This window comes from Calypte anna, chromosome 3 (assembly GCF_003957555.1).
Source record: "Calypte anna isolate BGI_N300 chromosome 3, bCalAnn1_v1.p, whole genome shotgun sequence".
NCBI lineage: Eukaryota > Metazoa > Chordata > Aves > Apodiformes > Trochilidae > Calypte > Calypte anna.
Genome location: NC_044246.1, coordinates 91184730 through 91211503, shown reverse-complemented (window position 1 = coordinate 91211503; position 26774 = coordinate 91184730). Strand labels below are relative to the sequence as shown.

General features: G+C 35.8%; 1 protein-coding gene across 2 annotated transcripts in view; it reads right to left on the bottom strand.

Annotated features, from left to right (window-relative positions):
• Window positions 1-26317, bottom strand: part of COL21A1 (collagen type XXI alpha 1 chain) — a 70131-nt gene extending 43814 nt beyond the window's left edge. The window contains exons 1-9 of one of the 2 annotated variants that reach the window (XM_030447773.1): window positions 26230-26317; window positions 23848-24399; window positions 20088-20256; window positions 19766-19982; window positions 16090-16263; window positions 12767-12844; window positions 10470-10478; window positions 8895-8978; window positions 7089-7151 (exon numbers count right to left, since the gene is read on the bottom strand). In XM_030447773.1, the coding sequence (XP_030303633.1) occupies window positions 7089-7151; window positions 8895-8978; window positions 10470-10478; window positions 12767-12844; window positions 16090-16263; window positions 19766-19982; window positions 20088-20256; window positions 23848-24399; window positions 26230-26317 (1434 nt within the window). The remainder of the gene's footprint in view (window positions 1-7088; window positions 7152-8894; window positions 8979-10469; window positions 10479-12766; window positions 12845-16089; window positions 16264-19765; window positions 19983-20087; window positions 20257-23847; window positions 24400-26229) is intronic. The other variant, XM_030447775.1, reaches the window with a different exon arrangement.
• Window positions 26318-26774: the final 457 nt, after the last annotated feature.

The window sequence follows — 26774 nt, the reverse complement described above, 5'->3', positions numbered from 1 at the left end:
TTTCAATACAAGGAAGACAACGTGTATGTCTGATTTCTTCTTTAAATCAGTCAGAGATTCCTGGGAATAATAAACACAGATAAAATTTTTTGCTGGGTTAGCTACAACACAGTACTTGCTGTGCCCTCTTCCCAAAAGACATTTGAGCAGATGCCCAAAAAGCCAGCTGTTAACGTTTAGTATCGAAGTAAACAGAATTCTAGGTCTCTGTTATACATAGATCCTCTATCAGTTATTTCACTTTTATTGCTCAAGGCAGTTCTAGCAAAATCAGCTTGAAGTGTAAGACAGGAAGTGTGGCAAAAAAGTTTGTATGACTTCCTGTAAGATATAATCCTGAAGGATATAATTCTATATAAATAAAACATTAATTCACCTTTTAAAACTCTAAAATGCACTTTCCCCCCCTTCTAATTGAGTAGGGGAAAAATACAGGAGGACAACTTCCTGGCTGAACTGAATTTCAAAATTCATGAGATGAATGGAGGATTGCAAAAGAGTTTTCAGCTTACAAAATGGCATATTTAGCTCAGAGCTGGGTCTTGTAACGTGATTTCAGAGCAAATCAAACACATTATCCATTGTTTAATGGAAAGCCAGAACAAAGAAGATTTAAAAGGAAATTCACAGTAAGTCACAAAAATGAGAATCACTCTCTGGCACAAACAACACAGCACTTGCTTGGACATGTTAAAAAAACCTTCCATAAACTATAAAACCTGTCTTTCATAAAACTGAGCATGTCTTTTTATCACTTTGAGTAGAGCTAATCAATCCAAATGCCAATGCCTACATTTTTTGCACTAAATTTAGCTCAAGTCTCTTTCCCTAACGTCAAAGCCCTCAGTAGGAGTATGTATGGGACACACATGTGTGTGCTCCAAGAACAGCTGTGCCATAGCTGACATTTTATGTAAAAGAGAGATATACTGAAAATGCCCTTTTCAATTGACACAGACGAGTTCAGGATTGAAGGTTCACGTTCAGATAAGGCAAAAGCACTAAACTTGTCACCCAAAAGAATTATTTTTAGTTGGACTTGGTCTTCTCCCATGAACTTTTCAGAAGACACAAAACAGAAATGTATTATGACTAACCTTGAATTTGATACTCATTTGCCTAAATCCAGGCAGCTCCTGCCTTTTGAGATTGCCTAGAGACTCACCCAGTGTCAAAAGACAGTGGCACAAAATATTCAGGAGGCATTCAACCTTTTGCAGCAGCAGCATGGGCAAGAAAAAATGTCTTATGGCATAAGAAGCCCATAGTTCTTGTGGTAAATTAGTTAAGAATATGTTGACTAAGAAGGGAATTTATACACACAGTGTCTCTGTTCACACGTGAACAGTGAAAGTAGGTGTCTTAAATTCCCATCAATAATATTTCATCAGTGTTGTCAGTCAGCACTACTCCACAGCACTTTGTTTATATTTTATTCATTATTTTACACCAGAGCAACTGAAATCAGGATCATACAAACTGTCCCTCTCGGTTTGTTGTGGATGGGAACAGCACTGATAAACTTCTAGGAGTTGAAAATCTGTAAAAGCAGATGAACAGCAAGACACTGAGTTGGTTAGCTTTGTACCAGATGGCTGGGTATTAAAATGAAATAAAATAAAATAAATTTGAAGATAAAATCTAACTTTGGAATTTAAAGAAAATGGCAATAATTTACAATTATAATGGAAATGTTTAAGAGATTTCTTAGGCCAGAAACTTCCACACAGAACACAAACAAATTAGCAATACTATCATTGTGAGTGTATTCAGAGCCTTGCTGGAAAATGAAAGTTAGTTTGTCTGTAAAAGAAAAAATTAAGCAAGAAGGACATATGAGAACTATTAATGCTACAGAACTTTTAGACGCAGTTGCAGAGTAAACATTGGGAGTGTATCTTCAATGCACTTGCATGACTAAAGCACAAAAGTTCAGACAGCATTCATAGGTGTATCACATCAGACAAATATAAAGTAAATATAAAAATAGAGAACATACTAATAAAGCAATAACAACTGCACTGCACAGTACTGAACAGACTTTGGAGTCACTGAACAACAAAGAAGGCAAGGGCATGACAACAGGACTACTTGAGGAAGACAAGGGAGAAATAAACAAGCTCAGTTTGGCTAGAAAATAACCAAGGATCAGTGGTATAAAGATATTTTTGTATGTATAAGATATATTTGTGTGCATTAAGTAAACAGAACTATCTAGGGTGATGCAACAATGCAAAATGGAATTCAGTTGCAGAAGAAAAATTTCACTTGCTCTTAGGAAAACATCCTGACAGAGAGGTCTGTGGACCTCTTGTGGAAAATCTTTAGTACATTTAAAGTATATTTATCTAAGGCACTGGAAGAAAGTTTTTGAAGCCCTTTGTATATACATCACATCTTAAACGACAGAAATTCTTAAAGTGATTCAGACATATGTTACACTTAAATTTGCAGTCATGCAAATTTAAATTTGCAGTCATGCACCTTCTACCTCACTGGCAATATCAGTTACCAAAATCCTGGTAACAAAGGAAAAAGAAATGCTAGTAAGTATCTCATTTGTACTAAGTAACTCCTTTACCCTTTCTCTGAGACTTTGTTTACCATCTGGTTTTCTCAAGGAACTTTCTTCCCATCCCACCCACAAGACACCTTCTTAAACACATCACTATGCCTGTACTCTACTGCCTACCACTTCTCTTTTTCCTGCTCTCTGGATCAGTCTCCCTGCTAAATAACACAATCCTGCAGAAGGATTTCTTGAGGCACTTGGTCCTGCAGACTATCAGGACAATCTCTGCAGTGAAGCCCCACTGTCTACATATACCAAAACATGAAAATGAAGTGCAGAGCCTGCATTAGATCACTAAAATAATTAAGTGCAGCTTTTACCTTTGAATATAAATTTGGAGGTGCCTCCTGACCAAAGCTATGCAACCACATGAACACTATTATGGGAGAAGTATAGAAAAGAGGTTTTGTTGCCTTGACTGTTGCCTTTTTCTTCTGCTTTGTTTTGGTTTGTTTAATTCTTTCTCCATTTGATTACAGTTCCTTCCACTGGCTACTTCATTGCCAAGGCTTTCATAGCTTTCTGTCACTAGCAGTATATTTTACCCTACCTGGGCAGGATGTTCTGGGATCAAATCCCACAAAGGAAAAAAAAAATCCACCAAGATTATTGAATAAAAAGCCATAAATCCAGCCTACAATGTCCCTAAACTTCAGACTTCTGTGAGATGGGATAATGTACCAAGGGAGCATAACTTCCTGCTCACTGCTCATCCTTAACATCTGAACTTGGCCACCACTGAAGACAGTCTTAGGGTCTTTTGTCTGAAATGCAGAGCTACATGAAACACAAGTCAGCATCAGGCATCGCTGTGATTTCACAGCTGTAGGTCTCAGTGAAGCCATTACATGACTGTATTAGAATGGAGCACACATATTTTCTCTGAGAATAGAAAGGCCACAGTTTTATTCAGGAACATGTATTTTTCTGGAATTGATGGCAGCATTTTACAGATGAATTATCAGCTACGTCTGTGCAAGTTTCCTGAGAAAAGTAGCTGCAGATTTTATATCAACTTCAATCCCCAGGCAAACCATCCAATAGCACAGATAATTTTATGTATACATGAAGCAATTGCCCATGCATTTTATTATTGCTGAAATAGATAGCCATTGCCATTATACTAAGTTAATCTCAAAAGATTGAGCCTGAATTCTGTTTACAGAACATTATTACAGCTGTTCTACCTAGAATTTTGTTTCTTCAGAAGTTGGTTACCCAAATATTACAAAATTCTAGGTAGTACAGCTACCTATAGAAAAATGTTCTCAAGTTTTCTAAAAGAAATACTGAAATGATCAGAAATTATTTATTATGTGAGGCTTTTGATCCCTAATGAAGTCTATATCGTGACATATCAGTAAAGTCAGTCTTACTAGATTATTTTCAAACTCCTTATTGCTTGTGTACACTATAAAGACAAGGGAAATGGTTCCAGACTTTCATGAATGAAATTAGATGTAACACTGGAAGATTGTCCAGATTCGCAAGCCACATGACTCAAAGTTCAAAACTGACAAATAAGTCTATTTTTTCATTTCTTTTAGCAGGCCAATAACCTATTATTTCTATTAACCAGGAGTGATCACTGCATAGAGTCTGCTCATTTAGCTTCCCCCTTAACTTGAGTTTTTCCCCAGCATGTATAAACAAAAATACTCAGAATAAAATACAGTTCTGTGGCTGTGCCACAGTCAGGCTGCTGAGCATTCCCAGGGCCAGCAACACTCCAGCTGCTTCCTTGTGATGAATAATTCCCGTTAAAATAGTTCCACTTAAGATTCAAATCCTATTTTTAGCCTTGTGCTTCTTTACCCGTGCTATTTCTCCTGACAAGACAATTTCATGATTTCAAGTGCCAAATGACATTATTGATTGAAAAAAATGTAGTTTGATTAGTTATTATGTTTCTCATTTTTGTGCTTTTCTCCATTTACTTCATGGATCTTTTCTGTATGTATCAGAGTATGGAAAATAAATAGAAGTGGCAATCATAAGGGGAAAAAAGAAGAACCTATACATTAAACCACTTATGAAAAAAGAATGATTGAAAGTGAATCATGTTTATGTTCACTTTCCCAAACATTACAACAATCAATTTTACTGCATAATACCAGGTAAACAATATTTTCTCATAATATTGAGGTAGTAATAATATTGTTAACTATTACAACAATCTACCCAACCTACAAAAAATAAGCATAATTTTATTTGATGTTTTACTTTAAAAATCAGTTATGTATACTAATATAAATGCATGCCTAAGACCTTTCTCAGAGAAAGAAACATTTTGTTGACCAGTTATACTGTTTCAAGAAAATTAATACCAGATAGGCAAACTTGGATAACTTCAGAGAAGAACATAAAAATGTGTTTGGGAACAGAAAAGACTGGCTTTCCAGGAAAAGCTTTTCATGAAAAACCTATTTGATTAAACAGCACTGACTAACAACTACCTGTAAGCCTTTTGTGATATCTGAATTAAAATCTTGCTTTTCAGAGTTCCCCAGGGGGTACATCTGAAAAGATTCATATGAGCAAAATCATCTCAACAAGGAAAATTACTGGCAGCACAGAAAGCATGCAAGTCATATTAGCAAATAAATAACTACAACAGAAAGAAAAAGACAGAGAGGAATCTGTTTTCCTTCATAGTGTGTCTACAGGATCTCCCACTGTTCATGGCTAACAGTTAGCCTGGAAAGCACTCAAGAATCTACCATAAGGAACAACAATGTACTGGCCAGAGCTGCAGATGACCTAATAGGTTACAAAAAACAAGTCAGTTAATAAAGCTATAGGATTTATTGTAAGCACTTCAAAATATGAACTTAAATTCAGCAAAATGGTAAAATTTCTCTTTTACTGGGGCTTTTTGATTCTCCTCTATTTGCATGAGATACTTTTGTTAGTATATGTTCAAAGAATGCCCATCTAAACACACCGAAACACAGGAAAAAAAAACAAAACCAAAACATAATTGCCAGATTGCAAAGTTACAGAAAGACTACACGATAATTCTTTCATGGAACTGTAGAATCAAAGAATAGTTTGGGTTGGAAGGGACCTTAAAGACCATGTAGTTCCAACCCCCCTGCCATGGTGAGGGACACTTCCCACTAGACCAGGTTGCTCAAGGCCCCATCCAACCTGGCCTTGAACACTTCCAGAGAGGGTGCATCCACAACTTCCCTGGGCAACCTGTTCCAGTGTCTCACTACCCTCACAGGAGAGATTTTTTTCCTTATTTCTAACTGAATCACCTCTCTTCAGGTTCTAAATGGTTGCCCCTTCTCCTCTTGCTACACACCTGTGGATAAAGTCCTGCCCCAGCTTTCTTGTAGGCCCCTTTGGGTATTCGCACCGTTACAAATTTCAGTGTTTATGGGAAGATATATGGCATCAAAATGGAAATAAAATAAATTCCAGTGAACAGGGAGCAACAGAGGCCACAATCTTAGAAAAGAAATGGGGGTGATCAGATGTCTCAGTTTTTGGCCTGCCTTTTCTCAACCAAAGCAACACTGCTTTGGTGATAGAGGCTGCAGACTCAATAAAACCTTAGTCAACACAGAAGATTGGCTGCCAGTATCTTAGAGGCTTTCAATCAGACTCAGATATCAAATATATTTTAAAATTAAATCTTTGGCTATTTTTATATATTTGTTGTTCTATATTGCTTATATATGTTTGTTGTATATATATATATTGTTTTATATATTTTTATATATTGTATTTATATATATATGTTTATATATTTGTTTATATATTTGTTTTATATATTTGTTTATATATATATTTGTTTATATATTTGTATATACAACAAAAATTGTTAAGCATGAAGACCAGATGTGCCATTGCCAAGTCTGACTCTTGTTTTAGGGATATACCTTATTAATCTAATTTAGTTTAGTCTTTACTATCTATACTAGAGGAATTCCAACCTAAAAAATAAAGTCTAGGGTGAGAGAGAAAAGGTGAAGGTAAAAAAGTATTTTTACAATGTCTATTTTAACACCCAATGTTTAGAACTGCAGAATGTATATTTTTAACTCTGCTTATGTATATCTACATATTTTGGTGGACTAATTGAGGCAGGCTAAATTAAATTAAGCAAGCTTAGACATGAGAAGCAATCCCTAAAACAAAACAGACAAGATTTTAGCTATCCTAAAGTGTTTTCTAATGCAAAAATTCTTTAGCAGTAAAGACTGAAGGTCAGAAGGTGATAACTGCTGCACACTGATGCCAAGGCTAACAGAAGCACCCATAGACTACTCTGCTTTACAATCATGCTGAACTCATGCTATCATATTTACAATATTACAAGTTGGAAAAAAACAAACCTATGATTAAGATATTCATAGAATTGTTACATTCAGGTAGCACTTCACAATCACAGCTTTAAAGAACGGAGATAAAATCATCTGAATTTGAAAATCTTGTATGAGTGATACATGTTTTTTCTCCTGTTAGTTTTGTATTTACAATATATGACTAAGTTTTTAGTACTCACAGGCTTACCATCTGTACCAGGCTGACCAGGATAACCATGATTCCCAGGCTGCCCAGGATCACCCTATGGAGAAGCAATATGTTAACACACAAAAGATATGAAAGAGCATTTTAAAATTAGCCCAGGGCAACCTTAACCCTAATACATTCCACAAAACATTCTCGCTAATTTCTTGTGCAGGACTTGGAGATGTGAGCCTGTGCTCAGTTACAGCATAAGTCTGACTCAACAGACTATATGTTTTCAACTATTTAATATCTTAATAAAGATATAAAAAAAAATAAAATCTGTATTAAAGATTAAAGAATCTAGTAGTTCTACTCTGAAGAAAACTCTCACCTGTTTTGGCTTGATTTATTTGTTGAAGGAAAAGCACTGGGAAGGAACCAGCATTAAAACTTGCTAAACTCCTCTCCACAGATGTATAGCTGTCTAAAAATGATATTATTTTATATTTCTTCTGATAAAGCCTTTGCAATCATTTTGATAACTTCTATTATGACCATGGTAAAGAAAAAGAAAATTTGGTTCCCCAGACTTTATGTTTATGTTAAGAAAGTAGGAACTTAACTTCCTACTCACTATATCTTCTTAGTGTATTAAACTTCTCTGTTTATTTTACAAATGGCCTTGTTATGAGCCCAGCAAAAATCCAGTAAGACTGGACCTATAAAAATGCTTCCTCCTCACTCTTTCTTCAGTCTTCAGTGCTAGGTACCAGCTTGTCACCTGTATTGTTCAGTTATCCCCAAACAAATACAATACTGCAATGCAACAGAAACATTCCACAAGAAGCAGAGATCTCAGTAAAATTGTATGTCACTCTAATTCTGACAGTTTATGTCCTTTGAACTTCTGAGCATGGGCCTTTTAATTTTTCTTTAATCATAAATACTTTATTTTCTCTCATACGCTAAAGAGAAAATGAAAAAGGCAAAAGACCACAAAAAATGAAGTAACAATGACTGTCATCTTGTGGATACCAACTCCCTAATTAGAAGCCCTTTACCATTGTAGCAAAAAGCCCTTTGATTTGAGGTAGCTGCAGCAGATTGTTAACCCCTTATTTAGTGAGATAAGGCTTTTCTAATTAATTTGCTTAATGAAAGACAAGTGGTTTGAGGTTTTCTTGGCTACCCTTATAAAGCATGCTGGTAACTCTGGAACCACTGCTTAGCACAGTTGAAAAAGGTACCACAGCCAAATAGTAGGGACTGGAGTTTGCCATGTTAGACATCTGAGACTCAAGTCCAGTTCTTAGTTTGATTATTTACCAACACTGACAGGAGGACAGCAGAACAGCTAAGTAGGAACTCTCTGAGTAAGAATCTAGTCCATTCTTCAACAAAGAAAGAAAAAACTTTTCCATTAAAAGAGTTTTATTAGCAAAAAAATTCATTCTTTAACAATTAAAAGCATGAGATTGCTTCCAAAGGAGTAGCAAGGAAACAAATCTACATCCAGAAGCATTTCCTCATGCAAAGAAGATATGTGTTATTAGAAGATATGGCATAAGATCTGGCCATGAGAATCATCATCACTACATTAATGAAGTGGAAACGAGGAGAGGAGAGGAGAGGAGAGGAGAGGAGAGGAGAGGAGAGGAGAGGAGAGGAGAGGAAAGGAGAGGAGAGGAGAGGAGAGGAGAGGAGAGGAGAGGAGAGGAGAGGAGAGGAGAGGAGAGGAGAGGAGAGGAGAGGAGAGGAGAGGAGAGGAGAGGAGAGGGAAAGGGGAAAAGTAGAGGAGAAAGGAGAAAAGAAAAGGAAAAAAGTCATGTATACTCATTAAGATAGTATGGAAACTTACTTTGGGACCTGGGGGACCTTGTTTTCCTGGTGGGCATATACAGGGTGCAGGGGTTGAGCCTACATCACTAGGGCCGTTCATGCACTATCAAGAGTGAAACCAACCATCAAAAAACATGCCAAAAGCATTCACAAACACTTATTATAACATTATATGAAGCTGATTTTCCTTAGGTTGCATGGGTCGTAACTTTTGTGCTTTTGCTTAGCTGGAACTTCTGTTTAACTGAATATTGCCCTCCAATTACTTTGAATACACGAATTCCTCATTTTACCCAGAAGAAAATTAAATAAAAAACTAAGTACCTATACCGGGCTGATATCTGAAATGCCATTTACTTTTCCACAAATATTTTCTCATATAGTTTGATAATTTAAAGTCTGGATATATGCCAAATTCATCTCCTAAAATATTTGATATCCATCATTTGAAGTGTATTCAATTATCAAATATAACTATTTAGGTAAATTTTATAAAAAGAATCTAATAAATATTATATATAGCACAATGTCCACAAATGTTGCTGGCTACCATGGGTAAAGCAAGTCTGCTACCTCCTGGGCATGTATCTCAGCTACAAAGCTACTTGAGGAAGGGTGGGGCATGGCTGCTACCCCAAACTCATACAAGTAATGAATCCTGGTCCCCAAGGTGCTTCCAGAATCTATTAGGTGACCTCCACCAAGCTATGCTCCCTACACGAAGAGCAGTAAGCACTGAGCCTTGATAGAATACATTACCCTCCAGATATATATATATATTTTTATTTTTTTTTTTAGGCATCTACTTCTCATCACTGAGCCATGAAACCTCAGTGTTTTACCAAGGAAGGCAAGGGGAAAGCTACTAGGTCAGAACTGTTTGCCCAAGGTCAGGCAACCAAATTTAGGTGCCTCTGTGTACGCAATCTATATGCTGAAGTTAGATTCGGTGTGTTCTTTTTCATCCAGAAAGTTCCTAGAGCTATGGAAAGGCAAAAATTTAAGAATCCAAGATAGAAAAAAGAAGGAGATTCATTATCTAGAACGCTTTCTATAACATTTTATTTATATTTCCTAAAATAGTGAAGACATTTAATAATTTCTCTGAACGTAACGTTTTCTCAGGTTTAAATGATTGACAAATACACAAATCCATGTTTCCTTTAAAATGGTACCAAGTGGAGTTAGGAAGACAGTTAGGGAAGCTATCATACTAAGCTTTCAAACAAAAAATGCTTTCAAACATGAGCTTTCAAACATGGTCCTTCAGGGAACATGACACAGGTAACAGCTACCTGACTCTGCATATCCCCATTCACTTTTCAAGAGAACCCAACCCTGCAAGCAAGAGCAATCAAATTGAATCAGGAGAAACAATCAGGCCATTTATTCCAATAAACATGGGTTTAATTAGAAAACTGATTTTTAACTTGTGTACTGCCTAGAGTTCAATCAATGGAAATGCAGCACTTCTAAGATTAGAAATCTCTTTTCACTTTTTAAAACAAGTGTACATTTCCTAGAATAATAAGCAGTTTATATAAAGTCAAATACTACCTTAAAGTGATTTTGAGCAATTTAGGATTGAGCCTACCTCTCCATTCTGAAACAAGAAGAAAGACAGTTTAAGAGCATAGCAATATTTGTAATAAGGAAAATCCATTCATTTGGAAACTACCAAAAAACCAATCATAATTTACAGCTGTAACTGTCAAGGAATTAAAACTCCAAATTTTAGATCTCCTCAGACTTTTGTACATCTGCTATCAATGCATACGAATTTTTGTCTTAGTTCATCAAGGGTCTTTCAACAGGAGCTGCCAATAGCAATTTTTAAAAGGCAGTGCATATTGGAAGTAATACTGGGCCATAGAAATATTTACAGATTAAATGTTTTGATTTGGGTCCAACCTTTTGCCAGGAATAACTTCTCATTAAAAAAATCCTCAGACTACTCATTCATGTCAGAAAATATATCAAAATATTTCTAAAATCTCCCATCTCTGCCTGAATCTAGCGTCTGGAAAAACAGAGAGTAGTAGAGAAGTAAGGCTGACTTTTTCTTGCTTTCCTGTGTGAACTGCTTTAGACTCTGCTATCTACTGAATTGTTTTCCATCACCTGCAACACCACAGAACAACCAGTCCCCAAACATTTCAGCATACCAACCAAGACATTGTCTGCCCTAATGGTTTAGTAGCACCATTAGCTGCACCATGTGCAGGAATTTTCTGGTGCACGGAGTCACAGAGAGACAAAAGAGACAGCTTTCTTTATATTTAATTTTCATCTTAGACAACCTCTAGAGAAGGTTCTCTTTCTCCATGGATCACAGAGGGAACCATAAATTACTATACAGTTTGGTACGTCTAGGAAAGAGAAAGAATTCAGGCTGTAATTTCTACATACAGCCCCAGCTTAGTTCAGGATCTCTGACACAGCCACTCTGACAGAATACAACCAAAAGCCTCCTTGGAGATCATCCAACATTTTTATCTTCTGAAGGAGTCCAGAATTTCATAAGTCCAAATTCAATTTCCAATGGCAGCAAGTGAAACTAAACTGGCAAATAGCAATCTCTTTGATTGAACTTCTTGCCAAATGGCAGAGAGTGCAAGATAAGATGAACTTCTCTGTGTTTTTTTTCTTTACGCAAAAAATCTTTTTCATTTGTTCATTTTTTATATCCCACTTCTATTTTGTGAAAAACAAAAAGAAGTGTGATGCAGTTAAAGACCTAAATATTAAATTTACTTCAGTTTTAAAGTTATTTAAAGCTAACTTTATGAAAGTATTCCTGAACCCATAAATTCCTGACACACAGGGTCAGATTTCAGAATAGCAAATAATCCAGCCACCTACTGATTACTTAAATGAAAGCTGGGAATTTTGTAAAAGCCCTAATATAAGGGCACTGATTGCAACAGACACACTGGCCCCAATTAATAGAAAAAAACTAGGATCTGTGCAAGTCTGACAAAAATAAAATATGTAGATGTGTTAAAGACTCACAAGTTCTATTGAGAAAATGGGAAAATGGTCCAAATACAAAACCAAATTACAACATGAAGAATATGGATTTGCATAGCAAGACAATGGTGTCTGATTATCTTTAGCTGTTTTATACACAAATCAACTCAGGACATTTTGAGGAAGATATGTATAAAACAATCTTCTGCTTATATTTTGAGAGGGAAGCTGAACACTTGAAAATTTGGCTTCAACTGTCTGTCATAAATGGTTTCCAAATCTGGTTGCATGTGTTTTATATTTCAGTGCATAATTAACTGTAAGTAAAAGGGCAAAGAAAGGATCAAAGGATCCCCATAAGCTTCCTAATTTTGTGTATGAATCATAAAATGCGGAATAGGATTTTACTGTTGCCTTATCAATGATACACTTCATGAAGTCTAGGCAACATTTCAGTTAATGGGATATTAGAAACAGACACCAGCATAGATGCTTCTGAGAGGAAAAGATCATGTAAAAGTATGGGCTGGTTGGTTGGTTGGTTGATAGGTTGGTTGTGCACAAAAATTTGAGAGATAAATGACCTGATAAGTACCAGGAAGTGTATGAGTTAAATTCAAAATTAATATTTCAAGTATTTTACACTGTGGAAACCTAGTTTTATTAATTTATAGTGCTAAAACTCATAAATTACTACAGGAAATTCTGAGATTCTTCTATAGTGCTGTCAAATTTCCATCATCAAGTATCTAAACTAATTTTTTTTTCAAATAAATGTGTGCAAAAAAAAGGCTGAAAACAGACAAGATCTGTGTCATTTGGTCTTGCATTTACTTATTTTATAAATTAATTGAGTCAGCCTTAGTTAAGACATGTTTAAAAAAGCCAAGTGGTCCTTAAAACTTCATCTATCATACTCACAAATCCTGGGATCTCACAGACTGTTTCTCGATTATTTTGCTCTGGGTCACAGTAGATTCGCAGTTTTTGTATATCAAACTATAATTCAAAACAAAACAAAACAAAAAAGTTTCTTTTTAGAGAAAGTGCTATTAGCCTGACATTAACATAGATTAAACTATAAAGTTGTCAAATTACATGATCCACAATTTTTTAAAAAATGAGAAAAAATATTAAAAAGCAAGAGAACCTGGAAACTCTTTTTGTCCAGTATGGTTAAAAATCAGTCAAAGACATAAATATTTTTATGCAGACTACTTACAATGATTAATGCATGTAAACAAATAAACATTCTGCAACAGAATCATTTAAAAGAAAAAAAATTATGCATCCAATGTTTTGTCTTCTAAAATAATAGAAATCACAACTTCTATTCCTTGGCAATAAATCCAGACACAGAGCACAAATTACACTGGCTGCCAATATCATTGTGAAACAAATTATAACAGCACAAGCAAACCAAACCTTTTCCTTTTTACCTTAACAGCTCTGGGTAGATGTTTCTATGCTGACCTGTCACTCTTAGGTGTCAGCTTTGGTGAACAATCAGAAAGCATCTAAATATTAGGTTTAGAATAGGGTTTTTTTAGGTTTTACTTGTATAACATAAACCTTTAAGAATCAGCCAATAAAAATGCTGGCATCAAGTAAGCAGAAGTTTGTGCCATTCTGTGGTACTGCAGAAAAATTAAACTGATAAAGTCATTTTTTTCTAGTAGAAGGTGCTCTGACTGCAAAGAGCCCTTATGCATTTATCTGAAATCACAGGCCATAGGTTGGACTAGAGAGGGAAAAAAGCACAGAGAATGGAGTCATTAATACCAGGCCTAGCAGTCTGTTTTCAAATTTAAAATGGCTGCAATTCACATCACTTAAGTATGTGCACAAATTTATCATCACTATCCTTGAAAGTAATTCAGCCAGTAATTAAATCTAGAACACTTGCAAAATATCACTGGAAAACATCTGAATCAGAGCACAGAAGACTGAAAATCCACCAATGAATCAGTGAAGAATGTTCTTGTAACATACTTTCCATTCATCCCCAACAGATTTCTTTCTTAAAGAATTTCAGAATACCATCTCACTGGAAGGCAGTATAGAATCACAAAATGGTTTGGGTTGGAAGGGACCTTAGGCACCATCTAGAATCATAGAATCATAGAATTGGCTGGGTTGGAAGGGACCTCAGAAATCATCGAGTCCAACCCTTTTACCACCGTTGCGGTTGCTAGACTATGGCACTGAGTGCCCCATCCAGTCTCTTTTTAAATATCTCCAGGGACGGAGAATCCACTACTACCCTGGGCAGCCCATTCCAGTGCTTGATCACCCTCATAGTAAAGAAATTCTTTCTAATATCTAACCTAAACTTCCCCTGGCACAACTTAAGACCATGCCCTCTTGTCTTGTTGAAAGTCGTCTGGGAAAAGAGACCAATCCCCACCCAGCTACAACCTCCTTTCAGGGAGTTGTAGAGAGTGATGAGGTCTCCTCTGAGCCTCCTCTTCTCCAGGCTGAACAACCCCAGCTCCCTCAGCCTCTCCTCATAGGGTCTGTGCTCGAGCCCCTTCACCAGCCTGGCTGCCCTCCTTTGGACCCACTCCAGGACCTCGATATCCTTCCTAAACTGAGGGGCCCTATCTAGAAACTATCTAGTTTCATAGTTCCATCCCCCTGCCATGAACAGGAACATGCTGATTCATTAAAATATTTCTCTATAATTATAGTTTAAATAGCAATATCCTGACAACTTCTAACTGTTGATGCTTTGCAGAATGTATCACAGGAAAGAAGGGAAATACCTTTTTTAGATGATAGAAATCATCTGGAAATATCAAACAGCAAACTGAGACAGATTTTCTATTTTTCTTCTAGTCCACTATCAGAAGAGGATCTCATACAATCTGGCATTCCTAAAATGCTTTCATTTTTATTTTAGGTAACATGTCTTGCCACTAGCATTCTTAACTCAGAAAGTGTATTACTGGCAATCTATAAAAGGCTCACTTCTGCAGTTACTTAAGAGAAAAACAAGACAAAACAATAAAAAACCAGCCCTCTAACCCTACAGTGCACAAAACTATTGAAATGGGTTCAAGAGAGAGAAAACACATGAGACAAATGATAAAGTCAGTTTGTCAGAGACAAATTACTAGAATCCTGAAATCTCTAGTTTCCTTGCAGTAAGTACCTGAAGTCCTATCAGAAATCTGTGACAAATATTCAGCAGTTTTTGCAAAGGGTGTGCTTCAGTATACTGATAGTCACACTCAGAGTGGATCATCCAAGTTTCCATGAAGCCTTTTAGAATATGATAATAATAGAACTGAAGCCTGGCTACAAACACACAAAGTTCAGGAGTAATTAAGTAAAACCATCTGAAGAGACCTGATGAAGATGATGCAAAACACAATCTATTTTAATAGCAGCAGAGAGGATCATGAAACAAAAGGATCATGAGTACAAAAACAAGCTTTACAAATAGCTAAAAACATCATCTATTTATGCAATTCAATATTTCTTAGTATTATTTCCATTACTAACAGTCTAATTACTAATATCATTACCACATTGATCTAAATACAAGGAAACAAGATATTTGGCCAGTATCTGAAAACATAGTAGTCTTCATCACTGTGTCTACACATCTTTTACCTGTCCAGCCTGAAGCTTTATGTGGGTTTTTGGTGTCTGCAAAGAGCTGAAGACAAAAGGACTTTAGAGTTACTCAGTATAAAAGAGATCCTTAGTATAGGGTTTTCAGAGGGGGTTCTAGAACAGCAGAATGAAGCAATTGCAGTTTGAGTATCCAGCATTCGCACTGACAGAAATAGGGCTGATACATTGTGTACTTTCATGACAACTATGGTGACAAACTTCATAAAAATTTTTGTTCTCTCCCCCTTTTACTAGCCTAACCCATACATGGATTTAAGGAAATTATTTGCAAGTCTCAAGTACAGAGGAAATCCCCTTACTTTCAGAAACTGTTTCCCAAATTTGGGCCATCATGTTGCATCAAATTTGTGTTTTAGGGAAAACAAAAGCTCCTAAAAGTCAGTGAGACCAATTAAGAACCCAGGTCACAGGATAGTGATGAGCCTATCAGTTGTGCTGAGCCCCCCTGACCATTTATGTTCCCCCTTAACTCCTAAAATTTTGAATATTAAAATTCAGCCTAGTGTAAATTAGAAGAGCAAGTTCAAGAAAACAGAAGGTACCAATGTATTGTGAACACACTGCAGAGTTTCTGAATTACTATAGCTTTAGCATATGCTTACCTGTACAGTTTCCTCCTTTCCAGAATATTTTCCTATTTGGGTTAGGCCACTGATGTAAATACCTAAAACAGGATGTAATGGCTTTGTTTCAATTTCTTCATCATCTATATACAAAGTTACATCTTCTTCTGTTACTAGGAGACGAATTTGATGCCAACCTTCATCAAACAACGTCTACGAAAAGTGAAGAAAACAAAATGTCTTCAATTACATAACAATGAAAATGCATTTTAATACTTAAATGACTGTTTATGGTTGAGATGGTAAATAATCCAGGTTTTGTCATATAGAAAATGATAAAATATCTAGTAATATTTGTAAAGATTCTAATAATATTTATAAATATTATTAGAATCAAGAAGATGATAATTGGTAATAAGTAATTGCTGCTACAGAATTATTTTATAATTCACATAGGATTTCTTTCAGTCTATGATTTTGAACATGCTCAAATATGTATTTGATAAAATTATGAAGCCAGAGGCCTATTTTTCAGTACTGCTATATTGTCTCAGACAATAAGTGTCATGGTGATAGTCTCTCTACTTGCTCTCTTATGAAAACAAACTCTTAAAGATAATGTGATATTGGCAGAAAGAATTAGAATATTGCAATGAATAGAACAAATATTATATTTAACATCTCACAAAACCTCAGGTTTCTAAAGCGTCAGGTTTAGTTTAAAGAAACAGGAAAGTTCTACAATAGTACTTGAAAGATACCTTTAAAGAAGTATTTATTTCACCTACCTTAGATATTCAATATGGGAACAAATGTCTTCTTCTTGAGTATATCCATTAATTTCATAAACAATCCAGCTCTTAACCTAGACTAGACTAGATGCCTATAGATACAGCTAAATTTAATAGAGATTAATCCTCCACAAAATTGAGATGCATAAGAGTAAAATGCAATATGCATCTTGCATATAGTATATCAAGTATATGTCTTTCTTACCTTTTGTAGACCTAAACAGAAATTAAGGTTAATTCACTTTATACTATACAACCTTGGCTCCTCTGTTTCTATTCTATTTTCCTTTGTAGAGTGTTATTTTATTATTATTTAGAGTGGTTCTCATTAAAAGATAACAAACAATAGATCATAATATGTAGCATTTTCATTTTCCTGAGTAAAAATTAACACAAAGGTTTAGTAAATAAAAAGGTTCATTAAAAGCATATTGACATTTATAGTGTGTTTTGAAAGATATAACTCCAAAGAGTGCCTAAAATTATTGTTCTCCATAACAGTAATACAAGCAGGGAGAAAGACAAAAGAAAAGAAAAGAAAAAAAAAAAATAAAGTCTTCTTTTTGTAGTGAATTTCATGGATACCTGAGACTGCAGTAATAAGACTGATTTTTCAGTGCAGCTGCCAGAAACAAGTAAATACAAATTTTTGGTCTGACCTGGAACTGAATTTTCTAACAGTTTCAAGTTAAATGATTCTAACATTGCTTCTTAAAAAAAAAAATTATATCAACAAATAATTGTTAAAAGGTAGAGGATATTTGCAAAGAAAAAGTAACATTCTCCATCTAATAACAGAGTAGGAAAATATATCTTCCTTGCAAAAGCTTAGTAGTTAAGACCTTCTGTTGGATAGCAGTCCTTCCTTCTCTGAGGGCTTATATTTCAAATTCCTTCAGCCTGATTTTGAGTAAGGATTCAAACACAGGCCTCCACTTCCCAGAAAAGTTGAACCTTCTTGGCCATGAAGGGCTCCAGCACTAAATATTTCTCATTTTTTGCTGAAGGATCCATCTTTGTTCACTTAAATACTGCTCCTTGCAGTAGGAATGGGAAATTCTGGGATGCATATTTCTATACTTCTACAAATGCAAGACTAGAGACAGTCAATTTCATTCCTTCTGTCTCAGAAGACTGGAAGAGGGCTAATTTATATCTACAAGAAGGCTTTAAAGGGGGATCCAGGAAATTCTGGGCACATCAAGCTTCAGTACCTGGGAAAGTTACAGAAAAAGTCCTACTGGGGGCTGTCACAAGGCAAATGATTCACATGACTGGGAAAAGGCAGCATGGATTCACCAAGGGCAACTCTCGACTGACAAATCTCACCACCCTCTACAACTGAGTAACCTGCTCAGCTGAAGGGTGAACAGTGGACAGTGCACTTGAATTTCTCCATGGGTTTAATATGGTTCCCCACAGCCTCTTCTTTGAGAAACTGATGCCTTAAGGTGTAGACAACCTGTCTGTCAAGTGGGGAACTGGCTGATAGGGCACAGTCAGAGGATGGCAGTAAATAGTTCCTTGACAAGCTGCCAACCTATCACAAGTGAGGTCACCCAGGGATCAAAACTGCAGCCAATGCTGTTGAATATTTTCAGAAGTGATCAAGTGTACCCTGATGAAGTTTGCTGAACACACCAAAATGAGTGGGGAAGTGGACATTTTGGATGGGAGAGCCACCCTCTGGGAAGACCTGGACAGGCTGGAAGAGTGGGTTAACAAGAACCTCATGAAGTTCAACAAGGACAAGTGTCTTCCCCTTAGGAAAACATAAGCCACAGGTGTAGCACAAGCTGGGATCTACATGGTTGGAGAGAAGCTTTGTGGAACCCAGGTGTCCTGGTGGACAACAAGCTTAATATGAGTGAAGAGTGTGCTGCTGTGTAAAAAAAAAGACAACACGATGCTGGGATGCACCAACAGGGATGAGGTAAAGAAGTCATAGTCACATTCTACTCAGTCCTTGTCAGGCCACACTGTGCTCAGTTTTGGTCTCCATTATACAAAAAAGATGTGGAGAGACTGAATATGGTACAAAGAAGAGCCATTAAGATGATCAAAGGACTAAGAAGCTTGCCATATGAAGAAAGGCTGAGAGAACTGGGTTTGTTCAGCCTTGAAAGAAGAAGACTTAGGGGGAAACCTCATCACCATGTTCCAGTACTTGAAGGGTGTCTACCAAAAAGATGTACACTCCCTTTTTTCAAGGGGTTACATGGAAAAGACATGGGGTAATGGGTACAATTTACTCCTGGGGAGATTATGAGATTATGACAAGAGGAAAATTTTGCACAATTAGAACAATCAGCCATTGCAGTAATCTCCCCAGGGAAGTAGTGTGTTCCCCAATACTGGAACTTTTATGATTCAGCTGGAACCATGATAGAGATAATGTTTCTTATGAGTATTGAATACTTCCCTGGAAAATGTTGAAGATTGAAAGAGAACTTTCATATTACACTAGAAGACAAAATTTCAACAGAGAACTAGACAAATCCAGATTGAACTTTCAGTTTGAAAGCTGCTGTTTACTCTCTGGAAGAAAAAAGAAACTTCTGTCATTATTTATTTTCAAGAAATTCAGACATTTAAAAATTCTCTCTAAAAATTGACTTTTTAAATTTGTGTTTTCTTGTCTCTTGAGGTAGGAAATACTTTCCAGAATATGTTAACAAAGAGCTGTGTGGAAAAAAAGTCTCTGTGATCTTCACAATTACGTGGTGAAAGCTACAGAGTAGAAAGAACCTGAAAACTTTTTACAGTTATTATTATTGTGGATACTAAGGAAATATGGGTAAAGGACCCTCCATCTATTTTTAAATGCCTAAGCAGCCAGAAATAAGACCATGCATTAACAAAATAAACATAAATGGCAAAGGAATAACAAAAGAGTATTCCCAGCATGATGACTTACTCCTTACCTTTACTTGAGGTGCAGCAAAAGTAATAATTTGTGTGCCATTTATTAAGCTTGTTGTAGTGAATGATAAGGTTTTCTCTTCTCCATTAATAGTGACTGCTATCTGTGGTCTCTTATCCAGACTTAAAATTCTCCACAAATCCCATGTCTTTTTTACCTTAAACTTTTGAGTGGAAACAAACACATAGGATGGAGGCAGACCTTCTGGAAAAACATCCCTAAATAAGAGAAAAAAAATAAGGTACTTGAAATACATATCTCTGTATTCAAGCAAACAAAAAATATCTTACTAAACTGACAAGTGTATTTATAAATTGAAATACCTGGTCAGTTCTGACAGGTCAATATGTGAGGTTACTTCATAAGCTTTTGCATTAGTGGTCGGTATCTTAATTCTCTTCTTAACCTTTTTCTTCACACCTAACCCAGCAAGGATGTCAAATCCCTTTTCATCTCGAGCTGCCACTGGAATTCTTGTTGGACAAACAGATTCTGCAAAGTTAGAAATGTAATTATCATTCCAAATATGATCTTAAAGTTTCAAAAAGCAGCCTCCTGTCTACTTATTTTTTGTAGCTGCCTTTCAAGAAATAAAAGAGTTGAGAACTGAGAGTTAAGTGACACGCAGAATCCTCAGAGACATAAAGGTAGATACTGAGATTTCACATTTTACTCCAATTGTGTTGACATACTATTTGGACTCGTCATTAATTGTAGTTAAATGTACTATAACATATGAAGAAGAAAAACATGGAATTAAATTTCTGAAATGGTATGGTTTCAAAATACTACAAAATTGTAGACATTCATGTCCACAATACACTAATCCAGCATCCCGCCCATATATAAAACTGAAAATGGACAAAAGTAGAATTATTTAAACCTTTTTTCATCTTTTGCTTGAGATGGATCCTGATCTAGCCATTATAGATATATTTTCCTGACTGGACAAATATTGTGTGATATATTTTCTTTGAAAGCTAAAGTTAGACAACTGTTATCTCTGTTTCATTATCTTGACACAAAAAACAATGCTGGGCAGTGACCTAAGTTGTCTCAAAAAAAGTGAGATAGCAGAGTGACCTCTAATGCTAGAGCCATCATTGTATTAGAGTAATAAATCAATGAAAATAAAGCAAACAACTTTTTGTTTTATTACAGTTATGCTAAACTATTTACAATAAATAACATTTTCATCATTAATTTCTCATTGTTTCTTCAGAAAAGGATCAGTTCACAGAAAGGCTACAAACACATTCCAAAGAAAAGGTGGAAAGTTTTCATTGCCATCTGGACCAGCCAGGGGCTGGAAAACTCATGTTTCAGTGCCAGGGAATTATCAGCTCAAAGTTCTAGACTGGTTTCTCTTTAAAATAGGAGCAATGCTACACTGCTTCTAGCCAGCCCAAGGGCAGTCAGAAACCATCCCATCCTGGTGGGGGAGGCATGATGCATAAATTGTAAGAAAATTCATCTAAGTGTCTGTACAAGCTATTTGTGGTGGGAAAGAATGACCCACATCCTAAGAGGATACACCACAGGTATTTGGGGCAGCAGCAAGAAGCCATATACATTCCCCTCAGTTTGCTTTTCTTCCCCACAGCAAAACGTCACTCAAATTAAATATAAATTAAAGGTTATCTGTCTGGTCCTACAAGAAAGAATTGCAAGAACTCTTTCTGAAAACTGAAATGTCTACCTTCAGAATGCTAAAAAAAAAAAATTTCTTCACTATTTCAAAGCTGCACAAAGGTCATATTGCCATTAATACAGATGATACCGATGTCAGACAATCATACACACTGGCAAGAATATGAACACAAGAATCTCTTATCGGTTACAGCATGAGAAATCTGGTGTAAAATCATAAATGCAGAAATAGAACTACTTTATGTATGTGAGAGGACCATTATTGTACATCATTGCCAAAGTAACTATTCCAAATGAATACAATACAAATGAGCAAGTGTAAAATTATATATTAAGAAACTTTTATTTCCAAAGGCGTACTGAAGAATTACATTACAACATTTCCAGAAAGGTAGATCTTTTTTTTGGATCTTCTGGATCATTTTCTGGCAGGACTATTTTGATAACTAACAGCCATTATAAAAGTGGCAAAATTAAGAAACGTCTTCCATGGGAAATGGGGTTGTGTTTCCAGTCTAAAGTACCAGTCACAGCAGTTCTCTGGTCTATACTGAAATCTTGTTACCTTTTATATGCATTCCTGACACACAATATTTTCTATGTTTTTGCTAGAGAATATTAATATTACAGGAACATTTGACTTCCAGAATAAATATTAAATATTCCTTAAATACCTAGGGACTCTTTATCCCCACTGTCCTTTCTGACAGGTTCAGCATGTTTTTTCACCCTGCCTTACTCTAAAACAATCACTAGGGTTCTCAAAAGACACAAGAGAGCCCTCCATGAGCAAGGCAGTTCTCATCAGCAGTACTCACTATGGGAACCACCAAGCTTCAACCTCCTTTTCCAGAAAGGAAACACTGCTGCTATGCTCTTATGTATATGTTCATTTAACATGGCAGTTTAAAACACCAAAGCGTGTTTTAGGCCTTAAAGCAAAAATAATTGAGAGAGAAGTCTTCAGGCAGTTGTATGGGCTTGATCATAGATAAATTATTGCTGCTTTGCCTTCATGGAACTTCCTCTCCTAGAGTCACAGTGCATCTTAACAAAATAAAAAAATAATCCACAACTTAGATACAAAATTTCCAGTTTTCTAGTGTTGGAGTTCACCTGCTAAAGACATGGCAGTTATAAAGGAAGATGCCAATTGGCTCTGATTGCTCTCTGGGAGAGGCATCTCAATGCAGATGCAAGGGAAGAGCCCAGCATCATAAGTAGAAGCAAAGGTTCACTTAAAGAAAAACACTAAGTACACTCTTGAATACGTAGTCAACATTCAGGGATTACTGCTGTAAGAAATACTTCATATACCATGGCTGAATTTTAAAGGGTATGAGTTAACTTAATTCTGATAGCCAATTAACCATCCTGATTAAATAGGCAGACAATTCCTCTAAACTTTATATAAAGAAAATATTGTGTTTATTTTGAGGAATTGCTCCCCTGTGTGAAGCTTTATGAAAGAATTTATCTGCACTTAGCTGATTTAGCTTTTGGACTGATCACCGTACTACATCAACCACAAGGAATGGTTATTTTCCCAAGTCTATAAAGAATATAAACACTCTCAATCTCAGTGTAAGTATCACCATATTTTTTTTCCATGAAGGGAGAGCAAGTGAACACTTTTTTTTTTTTTTCTTACTAAGTGCAGAAATATGGTAGAAGTGAAATATGAATTCTTGGTAATAAAACACATACAAAATAGTGCTGATAAATATTCAGTCCTCTGAGTGATGTATTTTAGAAACAATTTGCTATTTTGGGGGAAAAAGATAGCAATGGGAAAAGAATGTTTTTACAAAGTTATCAGAAAACTCAGAGCTGTAATGCTGCTAGCATTCTAAAGCTAAAAAGGCATTTTACTTTAAAAACTAAAACGTAATCTTGGTCCTGGCAAATTCTTCTATAAAATACTTCTAAAAAAAGATCATAACAGCTTGTTATAATTCCAGGCACTTTTGCCAAGTCTTTCTTCTGGGTTTTTTAACACATAATACCAGAAGAACTCCTGTTTGCAAAGATAGGCTATCCTCCCCACTCTCAAGAAGAAATGCTAGATTGTGTCTAAGTATCAGCTGCACCTATGGAAAGGATAAGGAAAGTCTTATATTCTCTGCACTATGAGGACTTCTTGATTGTTTTAAGGTTCCTAAATTATTCCTATCAATTAAAAAATCTTGGAGCAGAAGTCTACACACTGAAATTAAATACCCACAGTGATAAAGCACATTATTTTTCCCAAATATGTATGTTTGTTTAATGAAAAAAATAATATATTATGAGTGATTTCTGCAAACAAGACCAAAATTAAAGAACATCTTAGTATCAGATGCCATTTCAGCTTCATTCTGCTCATGAAATAAACCAATACATGTATGGAACAAGATTCTGCAAACCTGAAACATTTTATAAACAATTACTTACCTTCACAGAGTTTCTGCTTTATAACTTCTTTAATTCTTGATATTGCAATATAATCTTCAACATAAAATACATAAGTTGATGACGGTTTGTTGGCAATGGCTTTGAGTTCATCCTCCTCAATTTCTGAGCCAACACCAATAGCAAACAAAGTGATTTTATTTTTCCTTGCTTCTGCTGCTACATCCTTGACTTCATCTTGGGACTTTCCATCAGTGAGAACAACTGCTATTTTTGTTAAAAATCTTGAAGATTTTGCAAAAAGATGATCAAAGGCAAACTGAATAGCTCTTCCTGTTCTTGTATTCCCTCCCAGATAGTGTATGGACTCCATTTCCCTGATGAGGTTTTCAGTGGATTCATGAGTTCCAAGGGGAATTTCAAGTACAGGGTAATCGCTGTACTGGACAACTCCAACTTGAATAAACTTTGGCCCTATGTCAAAATTTCTTGTAATATTGACAAGCCAGCTTTTAATTATTTCAAAGTTTTCTGGTCCAACACTGTAAGAGCCATCTAAGATAAAAACTAAATCAGCTGGAGCAGTTCTGCAACCTAAAAAAAAAAAAACAACACAAAAACCACCACAAAAATCAAACAAATATTTTAGTGACCTCTTCCACTTTCTTCCTCCACAGAAAATATTTTCTATATCAATTACTGGTTTTATTGGAATATACATAGAAAAAATACATTTCATTTAAAAAATAGCCAGCTGAGAATCAGAGGAAACAAAATTGCCTCTGTAAACCACACAGATCCAATCTGATATCTGAAAACTCTACCTTTTTCTGGTTTTTACATTATCACTAGGAACTATTATGAAAAAATCTGGAATTCAGTTCCTTAGCTAGCAATTGCAACCCATGCAATCAGCAAAGAGGGATATATTTTGGTTTCTTTCCATATCTCTTTAACTACAAAGACAATAAACATGAAAACTTATTTTTGTTAGCAAACCAAGCACATTTCAGAAGTCTGAATACTCCAGAACTCAGCACTAGTATCAAATCTTTTTACAAATAAATTTTAATCGATTTCTGACACTGCTAAATGGCACTTAAAGAACTAGTTATTATAAAATTCTCAGTCTCAGTTTAATGTTACTGATGGCATAGTCTGATTTTAATAGAAGAAAAATGCTTCAGCTTAACCTCCAGAACATAAGATCATGGAAGCATTCAACAAATGAAATAAAACTGCATGATCATTAGGCATAGATTCAACTCTCCTAGCTGCAGTTACTTATAAATGGAGCTTTTAGACTACACTGCCTTCTGTAGGCCATGGATTGACACAATCATTTCTACAGGAGAGTCCTATGCATCTTATATGCCCTTGCTCAGATGGAGGGAATAAATCTTTAGAGGAGAGAAACACCTTCTATTGACAGTGAAAGGATCTTAAATAACTGATGCATGAGGTGCTAAGGAGTTAGTCAAAATCAGGAGGGAGAATTTTGATCCTATTCCACATGGGGTTTGCTGTGAATTACTGTGCTTTTCATGTTTTGTGAAAGGCTGAAGCCCAACCATAAAAATAGAGCTTTGATTTGTCCTGACATTTGTCTGTGGACACTTCTGATTAGGTCAAGGTTTCACCTTCCTTGTAAGCAAGTTGCTGGAGAAGGATTTCAGAAGCACAGGTGGTAGCGAAAAGACATTGGGAGAAGAAGCAAAGGATGAACAGATGAGTCAGAAGGGACTTAGGACATCACTGGGCCCTGCTGAAAGCTGAAAGCAGGTCCAGCTTAAAGCAGGTAGACCAAAAAAAAAAAAAAAAATCTTTCTAGGGACCAAAAAGAATTTTATGGAGTTTACTGTAAAACACTGAAAACTGCTGGAAACACTGAAAGTACAACTGGAGGAAAATTATCTACCCTGAAAGTGGCCACACTCTTTTTATTCAACCACTTTAAGTTGAGATTTTTTTCATAAAACTTGCTTTGGTGTGGTTTGAGATGCTAGGTTTGAAAAACATGAGGGAAGGTCTGTCCCAGAGCTGGCATCATTTCAGCCTCCTCTCACAGAATATTTCTCTCATTTAGTGTCTCAAATAACATTTAGCTATTCAAAACATGACTTCTGAAGAGATTAAAATACATGTAAACAAGACACAAGTATATAGATCAAGACTAAAGCTTTACAGCACTATCTGCCCCTTTGGGCAATTCCACAGCACAAACAAAATAATGATATTCCCTCCATAAAGGAGAAATAAGGTATTTAAGTTATTTAACATACAGGATTTTCACCAGGAAAATTACTCTGGGAAAAAAAAAATCACCGTAAACAGAAGTGTAAATGTGGACCTGCAAATGGACAGTATAAATTCATGGCATGCTTTGAACTTTCCCTTATCTGAAATATAAAAATTATGACTTACTTGCTCTTGTTTCCCCATCTTCAGCAGAGATGTAATCATGAAGCAGTGGAATTAATAGCATCTGAACCAATGTTGCAATCTGTGCCATGTGTATTGTATTTTCAAAGTATGGAGATGAAACTAGATGGGGAAGAAATAAAAATACAGTGTTATTAAATTACAAAACAAATCCAAACTTCTGTGTTTTAAAACCTGTACATGAGGAAAAACTTTGCATCGAATCCGCAAGCCCAGATGTAAAGCCAGACCCAAAAGGTGTCAATCAGGCACACAAAGCCCAAAACTAGGATTCTGAACTCAGCAACATTCACTCACCAGACTTTCTGTGGAAGTTCAGTTTTCACCAAGGCAAATTTCTATACTTGTCCAACGTGGTACATACAGAAATCAGCTGCTTTGCTTTTTCCACTGCTTATAAAGCACTCATCCCATTAAAACCAAAGAAAAACAAAATTGTCTCCACAAACAACCTCAGGAAATGTGCAAAAGTCTATTTCCAGGAAACACTACTCCTACATAATATAATTCCCCAAAAAAAAAAATAA